Genomic DNA, 15,311 nt, shown 5'->3' with positions numbered 1-15,311 from the left:
AGCATACTCAATAGTGAATCTCCACTGAAATAGATTTTTAGTCCAGGATTATATACAACTATAAAGCAACACACAGGATCATTTTGACCTGGATAAAACATTCCATAAAACAGGCCTCAGAGAGCAATTGATAATAAGCTAATTATATTGGCGATAAAGAGTAATCTAGTTACAGCAACTCTGAAATGTTGAAAAGTATGTAAACTGGAATACAAAACACAATGTAAACGCATGAGAAAGTCACTTAATATACACAAATCAAAAAATTCAAGTGAAGTCCTTCACTCTGGATCTTATCTGTAGTTAGCACGGATCTGTTTATTTAATTCGTTAATTAGGCTAATTTTGTTTGTTTATTGTGTTATTCTACTGGACGACCACGCCCAGTACTGTGCGTTACATCCGGGTCTTTGTTGGTTGGCAGCAGTGAAGATGGCGGCGTCAGGGAGGAGTACATTATTATCCTCCAACAACAGTGGACTAAACAGCACAGCCGAACAACCCAACACTGAAGACGAAGATGGACAGGATTTATGGTGGGAACAACTGACACCTGCCTGTTTAGATCCAGGAGGAGCTTTTCGATGGAGAGCGACTGTTATTGTTCAGAATCCGAGTGACAGCCCGTCTAACACAGCTAGCTAGCAGCAGCTAGCCCATTGATGCTAGCAATAGAGATTGGCTAGGTTTACGAATGAATGGTGATGATGTCTGATGATTGTGTGGTTTAGTTAATGAGTTAGCATTTCTGCATCGGCTTTTAGATTGAGTAGCCAGCGATAGCTAGCCTTGGCTAATGCTACTGGTGATAAGCTAGTTAACTAGCTAGTCAGTGGAATGATTCTATAAAATGTACATGTAGACAGTCAGCTAGCTAAATTAGCTAGTTAACGGTCTGCTCTATCCATCTATCCGCAGGTCTGCTATTCTGAGCGAAGTATCGACGCACTCCAGATCTAAACTACCGTCCGGGAAAAATGTGCTGGTCATGGGTGGGTATCTGTCTGTCTCTGTGTGCGTGCGTGTGCTAGCTGTGATAAACCTCTCTCCCCCACCCTGCCTTCTCCTATTACAATGATGGACCAATATGATACCAGCTATCAGTCAGGCTTTATGTTGCTTTTATATGGCATTATGTAGAATGTGTGTGTGTCTAGGAATCCTTGTCTGAGTCCAGTCAGCCACATTCGCCTAGCAGTAACAACCCCAAGGATAATCCTCTGCTACAGAGGCTAATCAGTATGGCGTGAGGAATGCTGCCTACTCTGCAGTATTTACTGATGGGCCTAATAGTAGAATATTGTAATGTGTCATTGTTAGGTGTTTAATACCTGTCTGACTGTCTTTCTGTGTGTGTGTGTGTGTGTAGGGGAGGTGGGTTCGGGGAAGACCACCCTAGTTGCTAAACTACAGGGTGTGGAGGACTTCCTGAAGGGGCGTGGCCTGGAATACCTCTACTTTAGTGTCCATGATGACGACATTGATGGTAACCAATCACAGCTTTCCTTTTACCTTTTACACCATCATTGCCTTTTAACCACTAGTAGTGCTGAGTGATTAGTCCTTTGAGGTCGGATAGGTTGCTTTCGGTTTTATAATTATTTTGAATCATAAAATGTATTAAGAAATAAACACATTCAAATGATTTTGGAGCTTTTTAATTGACATTCCAAAACCAAAAATAGTCAACATTCAAGTTATGGTCATTGTAGTTAATTACAACATTTCTGCGCTGAACAAGGTTGAATATTTGCCGAATGAAAACTACAACTCCCTTTAGCCCAGCATCCCATATACTGTAGTTCTTGACTTGACTTTTTCGTGAATGATTTGATTTTTGAGAAACAGCATCCACCCACGAAATGTTGGTTAATTTCTCTGCACTACCTACTAGGTCTGTCTATAATGTGGTGTGTGTGTGTGTGTGTATGTAGACCAAACCAGGTGTAATGCCTGGGTGTTAGATGGGGATCTGTACCATAAAGGTCTGCAGTCTGTTGCTGTGCAACGAGAGGCGCTTGGTGACTCGTTGCTATTGGTTACTGTGGACCTGTCGCGGCCGTGGGTCGCCATGGAATCGCTTCAGAAGTGGGCGGCTGTCGCTAGGGAACATATCGACAAGCTCCGGGTTCCCCCGGAAACACTGAGGGAGCTGGAGAACAGAAGTGAGTCAAACACACATCATGTTTTACCCTCTGACCTCTAAACAGGACCCTAAACAGGCCCTAGACCTAACCCTGAACAGGCTGGTACCAGATATATTATTGGCTTGCTCAGCAGACTTTTAGATAGCTAAGTTGTTGAAACTGTGCTGCAGAGGACTATTTGGACATTGTGAAAAGGGTTTTAACCAACTGCACAAAAATAAAACGGTGTGTAAAGCTCGCTTTCCATCCAATTTGCGACAGATTTTTATGCAAATATGCATAAAGAAAATATTGACATTTCCCCACCAGTGGTATGTTTCTACCAAACTGACTTGTTGTGGATAAAAAGCAGTGCGTGATGATGTAGTGCACATTTTAAAGGTACTTTTTTACTTAAGTTTTCATGTACCGAATAAAAATCGCATCCATCGCATTTTCAACTCTACCCACTCTGGTCTTGACATCTGCGCTCTAGCCAACAGCTCTCAGATACAGTGCAGGTAGGCTAGTCTACATGATGAGATTACTATGGATAAAAGCGAGATTTACATTTCTGTCAAACAGCATTCAAGCATCGATCATCGTGTCACCAGAATAAGACCATCGATATTTTTTGGAAATCAGCATCAAGCTCATCACCCTGTGAAGTTCATCCTAATTTATTTAATCTGTGGCCTAATAAACTGCATGGTTTCCTGAGACGTAGTGGGAGGACCACACACCATATCATCACGTTTACTTCGATATGATGGTTATTATATCAATATTTGCCCATAAAGGCCTTTCCACCTCCATTTCTCGCATAATTAATTTTACAGCGTGTGCCAAATCTTCCAACAGAGTAAGATCAGCCATCTCTCATTCCAGTTCCCATTACCTGTCTTTTATAGGATTTACATAATACTTTCACACGTATCTCTAATTTAAGAAATGACTGTATAGGGATTATTATTGTAACAAATGCACTGATGTGGTCAAAATTATAAAGCATGTCGATGTTGCATTATTTCACAATGGAGATACAATGACATAGATTTTTTCTTTTTTTAAATCTATTATTACTCTCCCAATTTCACACGTTTTCCACATATATTTTCCCCATTCTATTCTTGACCAGCAGTTTCCTTATTCCACCACTTGGCATTGTGCATACGCATGGTAATGGATAAGTAAATGTTCATATTGATAAATCTCACACTTTGCGTGAAAATAATCCCACGAATGGTTTACGCACAGATTTGTGCCTACGCACAGTGGATAAATGAGGCCCCTGCTTTGTGACTGTCTGTAGTGGCCAGACAGTTCCAGGAGTATGTGGATCCTGGCTGGGAGGAGAGCGCCACCCAGAGGAGGAGTGAGGAGGAGGAGAACGTTCTGCTGCCGCTCGGCGACAACACACTCACACACAACCTGGGACTACCCATGGTGGTGATCTGCACTAAGGTACGAATACACACACTGGAATTGTCCCTATTCTATCTGTTTCGCTGTGACGTCATCAGTTGGCTGGAGAAGGAGCATGACTACATATATTACCTCTGACCTCTAACCTGTGTTGCAGTGCGATGCCATCTACGTTGGAGAAGGAGCATGACTACATATATTACCTCTGACCTCTAACCTGTGTGTGTTGCAGTGCGATGCCATCAGTACGTTGGAGAAGGAGCATGACTACATATATTACCTCTGACCTCTAACCTGTGTGTGTTGCAGTGCGATGCCATCAGTACGTTGGAGAAGGAGCATGACTACATATATTACCTCTGACCTCTAACCTGTGTGTGTTGCAGTGCGATGCCATCAGTACGTTGGAGAAGGAGCATGACTACAAAGACGAACACCTGGACTTCATCCAGTCATACATCAGACGCTTCTGTCTACAGTGTATCCTTTACACACACACACACACACACACACACACACACACACACACACACACACACACACACACACACACACACACACACACACACACACACAGTCTTGTATAACTATACGTCTATACTAGGCGGTGTCAAAGGAAGGCCCAAACAATTGTCAAAGACTCCAGTCACCCAATTCATCGACTGTTTTCTCTGCTACATCAGGGCAAGCGGTACCGGAGCGACAAGTCTAGGTCTAAAAGGCTCCTTAACAGCTTCTACCCCCAAGCCATAAGACTGCTGAACAATTAATCAAATGGCCACCCAGACTATAACTAACCTTGTGGGGACACACGATTCAGTCCCATTCAAAATCCTATTTTCCCTAACCTCTACTTCTAAGGGTGTTTTCACACTTGGTCCCTTTCAGCTTATTTCTGTGAACTTAGTGCGGTTCGCTTAATTTTTTGTGCAGTATGAACACTCCAAGGAACTCAGCCCCTTAAAAGAGTGCAAACCAAACCGCAAACCGAACTGAGACCATCTCGAGAGGTGGTCTGAGTTCGGTTCGCTTGAATTCAGCTGTCTGGTTCCGTTTTTTAGGACAATGTGAACACAAAGCTCCCCAGGTTCATTTGTCATTCCCGCACCACACACTAGACTACTGCAACACTGTTTCCCCTGACATAACCCCTCACACTAGACTACTGACATAACTCCTCACACTAGACTACTGACATAACCCCTCACGCTAGACTACTGACATAACCCCTCACGCTAGACTACTGACATAACCCCTCACGCTAGACTACTGACATAACCCCTCACGCTAGACTACTGACATAACCCCTCACGCTAGACTACTGACATAACCCCTCACACTAGACTACTGACATAACCCCTCACGCTAGACTACTGACATAACCCCTCACGCTAGACTACTGACATAACCCCTCACGCTAGACTACTGCAACACCGTTTCCCCTGACATAACCCCTCACGCTAGACTACTGACATAACCCTTCACGCTAGACTACTGACATAACCCCTAGACTACTGCAACACTTTCCCCTGTCATAACCCCTTACGCTAGACTACTGACATAACCCCTCACGCTAGACTACTGCAACACCGTTTCCCCTGTCATAACCCCTCACGCTAGACTACTGCAACACCGTTTCCCCTGTCATAACCCCTCACACTAGACTACTGCAACACCGTTTCCCCTGCCATAACCCCTCACACTAGACTACTGACATAACCCCTCACGCTAGACTACTGACATAACCCCTCACGCTAGACTACTGACATAACCCCTCACGCTAGACTACTGACATAACCCCTCACGCTAGACTACTGACATAACCCCTCACGCTAGACTACTGACATAACCCCTCACGCTAGACTACTGACATAACCCCTAGACTACTGCAACACTTTCCCCTGTCATAACCCCTCACACTAGACTACTGACATAACCCCTCACGCTAGACTACTGCAACACCGTTTCCCCTGCCATAACCCCTCACGCTAGACTACTGACATAACCCCTCACGCTAGACTACTGACATAACCCCTAGACTACTGCAACACTTTCCCCTGTCATAACCCCTCACGCTAGACTACTGACATAACCCCTCACACTAGACTACTGCAACACCGTTTCCCCTGTCATAACCCCTCAAATCAAATGTATTTATATAGCCCTTCTTACATCAGCTGATATCTCAAAGTGCTGTACAGAAACCCAGCCTAAAACCCCAAATAGCAAGCAATGCAGGTGTAGAAGCACGGTGGCTAGGAAAAAGTCCCTAGAAAGGCCAAAAACTAGGAAGAAACGTAGAGAGGAACCAGGCTATGAGGAGTGGCCAGTCCTCTTCTGGCTGTGCCGGGTGGAGATTATAACAGAACATGGCCAAAATGTTCATAAATTACCAGCATGGTCAAATAATAGTAATCACAGTAGTTGTCGAGGGTGCAGCAAGTCAGCACCTCAGGAGTATATGTCAGTTGGCTTTTCATAGCCGATCATTAAGAGTATCTCTACCGGTCCTGCAGTCTCTAGAGAGTTGAAAACAGCATGTCTGGGACAGGTAGCATGTCCGGTGAACAGGTCAGGGTTCCATAGCCGCAGGCAGAACAGTTGAAACTGGAGCAGCAGCACGGCCAGATGGACTGGGGACAGCAAGGAGTCATCATGCCAGGTAGTCCTGAGGCATGGTCCTAGGGCTCAGGTCCTCCGAGAGAGAGAAAGAGAGAATTAGAGAGAGCATACTTAAATTCACACAGGACACCGGATAAGACAGGAGAAGTACTCCAGATATAACAAACTGACCCTAGCCCCCCGACACAAACTACTGCAGCATAAATAATGGAGGCTGAGACCGGAGGGGTCAGGAGACACTGTGGCCCCATCCGATGATACCCCCGGACAGGGCCAAACAGGAAGGATATAACCCCACCCACTTTGCCAAAGCACAGCCCCCACACCACTAGAGGGATATCTTCAACCACCAATTTACCATCCTGAGACAAGGCCGAGTATAGCCCACAAAGATCTCCGCCACGGCACAACCCAAGGGGGGGCACCAACCCAGACAAGAAGATCATGTCAGTGACTCAACCCACTCAAGTGATGCACCCCTCCTAGGGACGGCATGAAAGAGCACCAGTAAGCCAGTGACTCAGCCCCTGTAATAGGGTTAGAGGCAGAGAATCCCAGTGGAGATAGGGGAACCGGCCAGGCAGAGACAGCAAGGGCGGTTTCGTTGCTCCAGAGCCTTTCCGTTCACCTTCACACTCCTGGGCCAGACTACACTCAATCATATGACCCACTGAAGAGATAAGTCTTCAGTAAAGACTTAAAAGTTGAGACTGAGTCTGCGTCTCTCACATGGGTAGGCAGACCATTCCATAAAAATGGAGCTCTATAGGAGAAAGCCCTGCCTCCAGCTGTTTGCTTAGAAATTCTAGGCACAATTAGGAGGCCTGCGTCTTGTGACCGTAGCGTACGTGTAGGTATGTACGGCAGGACCAAATCGGAAAGATAGGTAGGAGCAAGCCCATGTAATGCTTTGTAGGTTAGCAGTAAAACCTTGAAATCAGCCCTTGCCTTAACAGGAAGCCAGTGTAGGGAGGCTAGCACTGGAGTAATATGATCAAATTTTTTGGTTCTAGTCAGGATTCTAGCAACCGTATTTAGCACTAACTGAAGTTTATTTAGTGCTTTATCCGGGTAGCCGGAAAGTAGAGCATTGCAGTAGTTTAACCTAGAAGTAACAAAAGCATGGATTAATTTTTCTGCATCATTTTTGGACAGAAAGTTTCAGATTTTTGCAATGTTACGTAGATGGGAAAAAGCTGTCCTTGAAACAGTCTTGATATGTTCGTCAAAAGAGAGATCAGGGTCCAGAGTAATGCCAAGGTTACTCTGGAGTTGCTAGTGCGCGATGGGACAAGGATATCCCTGCCTGCCGAAACCCTCCCATAACCCGGACGCCGCTGTGCCAATTGTGCGCCACCCAATGGGTCTCCCCGTCGCGGACGGCTGCGACAGAGCCTGGATTCTAACCCAGAATCTCTAGTGGCACAGCTAACACTGTGATGCAGTGCCTTAGACCACTGCGTCACTCGGGAGGCCTACGGCTTATATTTTTACTAAATGCAATTTATGAGCTTCCAAAATGTAAGTAGGTATACAGTTGAAGTCGTAAGTTTACATACACTTAGGTTGGAGTCAATAAAACTCATTTTTCAACCACTCCACAAATGTCTTGTTAACAAACTATAGTTTTGGCAAGTCGGTTAGGACATCTACTTTGTGCATGACACAAGTCATTTTTCCAACAATTGTTTACAGACAGATTATTTCACTGTATCACAATTCCAGTGGGTCAGAAGTTTACATGCACTAAGTTGACTGTGCCTTTAAACAGCTTGGACAATTCCATAAAATGATGTCATGGCTTTAGAAGCTTCTGATAGGCTTATTGACATCATTTGAGTCAATTGGAGGTGTACCTATGGATGTATTTCAAGGCCTACCTTCAAACTCAGTGCCTCTTTGCTTGACATCATGGGAAAATCAAAAGAAATCAGCCAAGACTACAGAATTGTTTTTTGTAGACCTCCACAAGTCTGGTTCATCCTTGGGAGAAATTTCCAAATGCCTGAAGGTACCACGTTCATCTGTACAAACAATAGTAAGCAAGTATAAACCCCATGGGACCACGCAGCCGTCATACCGCTCAGGAAGGAGACGCTTTCTGTCTCCTAGAGATTAACGTACTTTGGTGCGAAAAGTACAAATCCATCCCAGAACAACAGCCAAGGACCCTGTGAAGATGCTGGAGGAAACGGGTACAAAAATATCTGTATCCACAGTAAAACGAGTCCTGTATCGACATAACCGGAAAGGCCGCTCAGCAAGGAAGAAGCCACTGCTCCAAAACCGCCATAAAAAAGCCAGACTACGGTTTGCAACTGCACATGGGGATAAAGATCGTACTTTTTGGAGAAATGTCCTCTGGTCTGATGAAACAAAAATAGAACTGTTTGGCTGTAATGACCTTTTATGTTTGGAGGAAAAACGGGGATGCTTGCAAGCCGAAGAACACCATCCCAACCGTGAAGCACGGGGGTGGCAGCATCATGTTGTGGGGGTGCTTTGCTACAGGAGGGACTGGTGCACTTCACAAAATAGATGGCATCATGAGGCAGGAAAATTATGTGGATATATTCAAGCAACATCTCAAGACATCAGTCAGGAAGTTTAAAGCTTGGTCGCAAATGGACAATGACCCCAAGCATACTTCCAAAGTTGTGGAAAAATGGCTTAAGGACAACAAAGTCAAGGTATTGGAGTGGCCATCACAAAGCCCTGACCTCAATCCTATAGAAAATTTGTGGGCAGAACTGAAAAAGCATGTGTGAGCAAGGAGGCCTACAAACCTGCCTCCATTACACCAGCTCTGTCAGGAGGAATGGGCCAAAATTCACCCAATTTATTGTTGGAATCTTGTGGAAGGCTACCTGAAATGTTTCACCCAAGTCAAACAATTTAAAGGCAATGCTACCAAATACTAATTGAGTGTATGTAAACCTCTGACCCACTGGGAATGTGATGAAAGAAATGAAAGCTGAAATAAATAAGTCTCTCTACTATTATTATGACATTTCAAATTCTTAAAATAAAGTGGTGATCCTAACTGACCTAAGACAGGGAATTTTTACTAGGATTAAATGTCAGGAATGGTGAAGAACTGAGTTTAAATGTATTTGGCTAAGGTGTATGTAAACTTCCGTCTTCCGAGAACATATTCTGATGGAATGGTTTGTCCTGCACTTTTTAAAAACACAGAGTGCATTGAGTGAATGTTGGAAAAAGATATTGGTTCCTTTCTAGACATAGCAATGTGAATGCAAAGAGGAAATCTGCCCACAAAATAGTTGAAGTTAACTGGAAAAGGAGTTGTCCTCATTCAAAGGTAAGGGCATTGTGAATTTTAAGAGAACTGTTGTTTTGCCTTTTTTTTTTTCTCCCAGAGATCACTTTAAAGAGGACCGAGGTCGGTTCTTTTAAGGAGGACTGTATGTGAAAACACCCGAACCTTAAACCTAACCTTGAACCCAAACTTAAACCCAAAACTTAACCCAGCTCCTAAACATAATTCTAACACTAATTCTAACCTTAACCTTAAACCCACCAGAAATAGCATTTGACCTGGTGGGAGTAACAAAATGTCCCAGCCGGTCCCCACAAGTATAGTTAAACACGTCCACACACACGTGCGCACACACACTTTAACTCTGATCACTTTTCCGTAGCATCTTACTAACCCCTAATCCATCTGCATGCAGTGTAAAGGTAGAGACAACATGGCGGTTAATTTCTTTGTGCCTGCCTTGGATCGTGTAGTGAGTGATACTGTCCCCTTAATGCTGTGTCAGACGGGGCGTCTCTGCTGTATACGTCGGTTAAGGAAATGAAGAATGTGGATGTTCTGTATAAATACCTGCTTCACAGACTCTACGGTTTCCCCTTCCACTACCCTGCTCAACTGGTGGAGAAAGACACAGTCTTCATGTAAGTGTGTGTTTGTGTGTGAGTGTAACCCTGTGTTCTTTACGTTTGCGAGTGTGTGTGTGACCCTTTCTTCTTTCAGTCCGTCAGGGTGGGACAATGAAAGTAAGATTTCAATCCTCCATGAGAACTTCCAAACGCTGAAACCAGACGACATCTTTGAGGAGGTCATCGTCAAACCGCCTGTCAGAAAGGTACGACCTTTAACCCCTCAACTCTCTCTTGTAATTCCCAAAAAGACTGTTAGTGAACGTCACATTTTCCATTGTAATTTAAACTATAATGATAGATGAATTAATAGGAATCTCTCTCCCCCTGTCTCGTTGTGTACATCCTCTCCTATGTCAGTTTGTTCATGAGAAGGAGATTCAGGCTGAAGATGACCAGGTGTTTCTGCTCAAGCTGCAGGTGAGACTTGACACATGGTGACGTGTGTGGGTGTTGCTCTCTCTCTCTCTCTAATGTGTGTCTTTGTGGTTTCAGTCGCTGCTCTCCAAACAGCCTCCTGCATCTGCCGGGCGACCAGGGGTAAGTCAATCTCTCTTTCTTCTGTCTGTCTCTCTCTTTTCCTCATTTCTTTCTCTCTCTCTTTAAGATACTGGAAACTGATGTGATCTTGTGTGTGTGACAGGAATCCAGCAGTAGTAGAGGTCCCAGTGGTTCTCCCAGGACCAGTAATCGTTCAGCTGCAGCCAACGTAGCTAACACCATGCCCATGTCCCAATCAGGTACGCCATGTCCCAATCAGGTACGCCATGCCCCAATCAGGTACTACATGACGTGAATGTGTGTAGCTAATGCCACACATTACAGCAGAAAAGCAATTAGGTATTTTACCACAGACCCTGCTCAACTGTTGTACCTTTTTGTATGACATTCTCCAACCCTCCCTGTGTGTGTAGCAGGTCAGACCAGTGAGGGGGTGCTGGCTAACTTCTTCAACAGTCTTCTGACCAAGAAGGCCGGAGCATCGCCGCCGGGCAACAGCACACCAGGGACTGTTCGCAAGTCAGGTAGGACACACACACACACCGTTATTATATAGGCAGAAGGGGTGTATGTGCCCTGTGTCGCCCTCTCGTGGTTTAAAATATAAATCCAGGCAGAGCTGAGTAGTTCTGTGTGTGTGTTGCAGGTTCTAAGCTGGGTCTGAGTGATGTCCAGGCAGAGTTGGACAGGATCAGCTGCAGAGAGAATGATGAGACCAACAACAGCAACACTAACAACCCTAACCCCAGTACTGAGACCAATGAAGAACAGACATGAAAAGACCACCTCCCTCTTCCTCCCCCCTACCTCACCCCCCAGACCAGACGTGAAGAGAACAAACCTCACTCTCCACACCCCAGGCATACCACAGACCAGACATGAAAAATCCACCTCCCCTACCTTACCCACTTTTCACACCCCCAGGCCATACATGAAGAGACCAGACCTCACCCTCCTCCCATTCTCACCTCTCCTGACCTCCCCTCCTCACCCCCCAGTGAGACCACCGCATACCAGACATGAAGACACGTCAGCCCTACCTCATTCCCCAGACCATACATGAAGAGACCAGACCTCACCCCAACAGACCAGAACAGATTAGACATGAAGACCTTCAGGACGGAGATGGAGAGATATGGGGATGGAGAGAGAGGGAGGGAGGAGGAAGAAGAGAGAGATGGAGCAAGAGGGAGAGAGCAATGGACAGGTATGGGGAGAGAGGGAGCAGGAGGCAGAGAGAGAGAGGGATGGGAGGGAGGGAGGGAGGGAGAGAAAGAGGACAGTAGGGAGGAAAGAGGAAAAATATATATTCCCCTTTCACCAGATGAGGTGTTTAGGTTGATCTTGATACTGTAGGATATATTGAAGGATTTGTGTATATAGTTGACTGAGATACTGTAGGAAGTGTGTGTGTGTGTGTGTGTGTGTGTGTGTGTGTGTGTGTGTGTGTGTGTGTGTGTGTGTGTGTGTGTGTGTGTGCGCGCATGCGCAGGTAGGGATGGAGAATGTTAGACAGAGCCATGTAAAGAGAGAGTTTGGCCCTTGAGGCTTCAACCAAAAAGCAGCAATCTTCTGAGATGTCGTATAACTCTATGGCAGACATGTTGACAGAATCATAAACCAAGTTCACTAGTATAACTAACATAACTGACAGAATCATAAACCAAGTATTAGAACTTATAACCAAAGTCCTTATGGATGGATGAATGGAAGGTTCATCCACGGAGGCAGACAACAATATGGCTTTTGGCCGGCTCTGAAGTGGGCCAAACTCTCTGTGACTGCTTTTAGATGTAGATATAGATGGGGAGGGGGTGTAGTTGAGCTTTATTTGTACAGTTAGGAGAAGCACTAATGGTTTATAACCCAATAGTTAATGTAAGGAGGGAGGGATGGCCGGGGGCACCTGGAGAGTGTACAGTCCCTTTGTCTTGCTGTAATCTGATTGGTCTGTTATTTCAGAACTGTAACCTGATTGGTGTGTTTTCATTGTTCTGTGGTGGCATTTGTATCATCAGGTCTATAATGAGTCAAATAAAGGTGTATTTATTCTGACTGTCTGTCTTTTCCTAAACCTGTGTTTGAATTTCAACAGGTGTGAGTTTGCCAAAAAAAATTTAATCAAGAAAAGTATTTTGTAAGTAATAACATTTCAGGTTTTTCATTTACATGATTTGTGCAGTATATTTTTGGTATTTTATTAGGATCCCATTAGCTGTTGCAAAAGCAGCATCTACTCTTCCTGGGATCCACACAAAACATAAAACATGACATTTAATATAGAACATTTAATAAACAAGAACAGCTCAAGGACAGAACAATTCTTTTTTAAAGGCACATGTAGCCTACATATCAATGCATACACACAAACTATCTAGGTCAAATAGGGGAGAGGCGTTGTGCCGTGAGGTGTTGCTTTATCTGTTTTTTTCAACCAGGTTTGCTGTTTATTTGAGCAATATGAGATGGAATGGAGTTCCATGCAATAATGGCTTTATATAATACTGTACGCTTTCTTGAATTTCTTCTGAATTTGGGGACTGTGAAAAGACCCCTGGTGGCATGTCTGATGGGGTAAGTATGTGTGTTAGAGCTATGTGTAAGTTGACTATGAAAATAATTTGGGATTTTCAACACATTGTTATAAAAAGAATTGATAGTCAGTCTCTCCTCAACTTTTAGCCAAGAGAGACTGGCATGCATAGTATTTATATCAGTCCTCTGATTACAATGAAGAGCAAGACGTGCCGCTCTGTTCTGGGCCAGCTGCAACTTAACTACGTCTTTCCTTGCAGCACTGGACCACACGACTGGACAATAATCAAGATTAGACAAAACTAGCCTGCCTAACTTGCTTTTTGGAGTGTGGTGTCAAAAAAGCAGAGCATCTCTTTATTACAGACAGACTTCTCCCCATCTTTACAACCATTGAATCTATATGTTTGGACCATGACAGTTTACAATCTAAGGTAACGCCAAGTAATTTAGTCTCAACTTTTCAACAGCCACATCATTCATTACCATATTCAGCTGAGTTCTAGAACTTAGGGAATGATTTGTACCAAATACAATGCTCTTAGCTTTAGAGATGTTCAGGACCAGTTTATTACTGACCACCCATTCCAAAACAACTTGTTTATCTGTGGTTGCTGATGCGTATATGATTGAATCATCAGGTCATTGGTAAAAATACAAAAGAGTAGAGGGCCTAGAGAGCTGCCCTGCGGTACACCACACTTCACATGTTTGACATGTCCAGATTTTGCAGCTCTTTCAGAACATCAGCTATCTGAATTTGGGTGAAGGAGAAGTTTGGGTGAGTTTCTGTGGGGAGCGCAGGGCTGTTGGCCAGGGTAGAGGAAGCCAGGTGGAAAGCATGGCCAGCCGTAGAAAAATGCTTATTGAAATTCTCAATTATAGTGGATTTATCAGTGGTAACAGTGTGTCCTAGCCTCAGTGCAGTGGGCAGCTGGGAGGAGGTGCTCTTATTCTCCATGGAGAATTTTGATGCACATCACGGGGGCTGTTTGATGCTAATGCAGAACGCCACAGGATGTTTTTGTGCTGGTCAAGGGCAGTCAGGTCTGGAGAGAACCTAGGGCTATATCTGTTCCTGGTTTAATTTTTTTTTAATGGGGCATACTTATTTAAGATGGTGAGGAAGGCACTTTTAAAGAATAACCAGGCATCCTCTACTGGCGGGATGAGGTCAATATCCTTCCAGGATACCCGGGCCAGGTCGATTAGAAAGGCCTGCTAGCTGAAGTGTTTTAGGGAGCGTTTGACAGTGATAAGGGGTGGTCGTTTTACCGCAGACCCATTACGGATGCAGGCAATGAGGCAGTGATCGCTGAGATCTTGGTTGAAAACAGCAGAGGTGTATTTGGAAGGAAAGTTGGTTAAGATGATCACTATGAGGGTGCCCGTGTTTACGGATTTGGGGTTGTACCTGGTAGGTTCATTGATAATTTGTGTGAGATTGAGGGCATCAAGTTTAGATTGTAGGATGGCCCGGGGTGTTGAGCATGTCACAGTTTAGGTCACCTAGCAGCACGAGCTCTGAAGATAGATGGGGGGCAATCAATTCACATGTGGTGTCCAGGGCACAGCTGGGGGCAGAGGGTGGTCTATAGCAAGCAGCAACAGTGAGAGACTTGTTTCTGGAAAGATGGATTTTTAAAAGCAGAAGTTTGAATTGTTTGGGTACAGACCCGGATAGTAAGACAGAACTCTGCAGGCTATCTCTGCAGTAGATTGCAACACCGCCCCCTTTGGCAGTTCTATCTTGGCGGAAAATATTATAGTTAGGGATGAACATTTCAGGAGTTTTGGTGGACTAGCCAGGATTCAGACACGGCTAGGACATCCGGGTTGGCAGAGTGTGCTAAAGCAGTGATTAACACAAACTTAGGGAGGCGGCTTCTAATGTAAACATGCATGAAACCAAGGCTTTTACGGTTACAGAAGTCAACAAATGAGAGCACCTGGGGAGTAGGAGTGGAGCTAGGCACTGCAGAGCCTGGATTAACCTCTACATCACCAGAGGAACAGAGGAGGAGTAGGATGAGGGTACGGCTAAAGGCTATCAGGACTGGTCGTTTAGTGCGTTCAGAGCAGAGAGTAAAAGGAGCAGGTTTCTGGGCGTGAGAGAATAGATTCAAGGCATAGTGTACAGACAGAGGTATGGTAGGATGTGAGTACATTGGAGGTAAACCTAGGCATTGAGTAATG

The 15,311-nt window shown here is 44.7% G+C and overlaps 1 protein-coding gene across 4 annotated transcripts; it reads left to right on the top strand.

Annotated features, from left to right (window-relative positions):
- Positions 1 to 426: 426 nt before the first annotated feature.
- LOC120022249 (cytoplasmic dynein 1 light intermediate chain 1-like) lies at positions 427 to 11,800 on the top strand. Of its 4 annotated transcripts, none has more exons than XR_005472598.1 (13): positions 427 to 536; positions 919 to 992; positions 1,370 to 1,486; positions 1,935 to 2,165; positions 3,439 to 3,590; positions 3,938 to 4,031; positions 9,959 to 10,094; positions 10,174 to 10,285; positions 10,440 to 10,499; positions 10,575 to 10,619; positions 10,723 to 10,839; positions 10,997 to 11,104; positions 11,227 to 11,343. XR_005472598.1 is itself a non-coding variant. In XM_038966132.1 (13 exons), exons 1-13 carry the CDS (start codon positions 433 to 435, stop codon positions 11,355 to 11,357), a joined length of 1,461 nt encoding a protein of 486 aa, XP_038822060.1. In that variant the 5' UTR covers positions 427 to 432; the 3' UTR covers positions 11,358 to 11,800. The 4 variants fall into 4 exon arrangements, 2 of the variants coding, with proteins under 2 accessions (XP_038822060.1, XP_038822059.1); XR_005472597.1 differs by having other exon boundaries at positions 10,994 to 11,104; XM_038966132.1 differs by having other exon boundaries at positions 10,723 to 10,819; positions 11,227 to 11,800.
- The last annotated feature ends 3,511 nt before the right edge of the window (positions 11,801 to 15,311 follow it).

Source organism: Salvelinus namaycush, chromosome 27, assembly GCF_016432855.1.
Source record: "Salvelinus namaycush isolate Seneca chromosome 27, SaNama_1.0, whole genome shotgun sequence".
NCBI lineage: Eukaryota > Metazoa > Chordata > Actinopteri > Salmoniformes > Salmonidae > Salvelinus > Salvelinus namaycush.
This window is presented reverse-complemented; position numbering and strand designations above follow the sequence as displayed.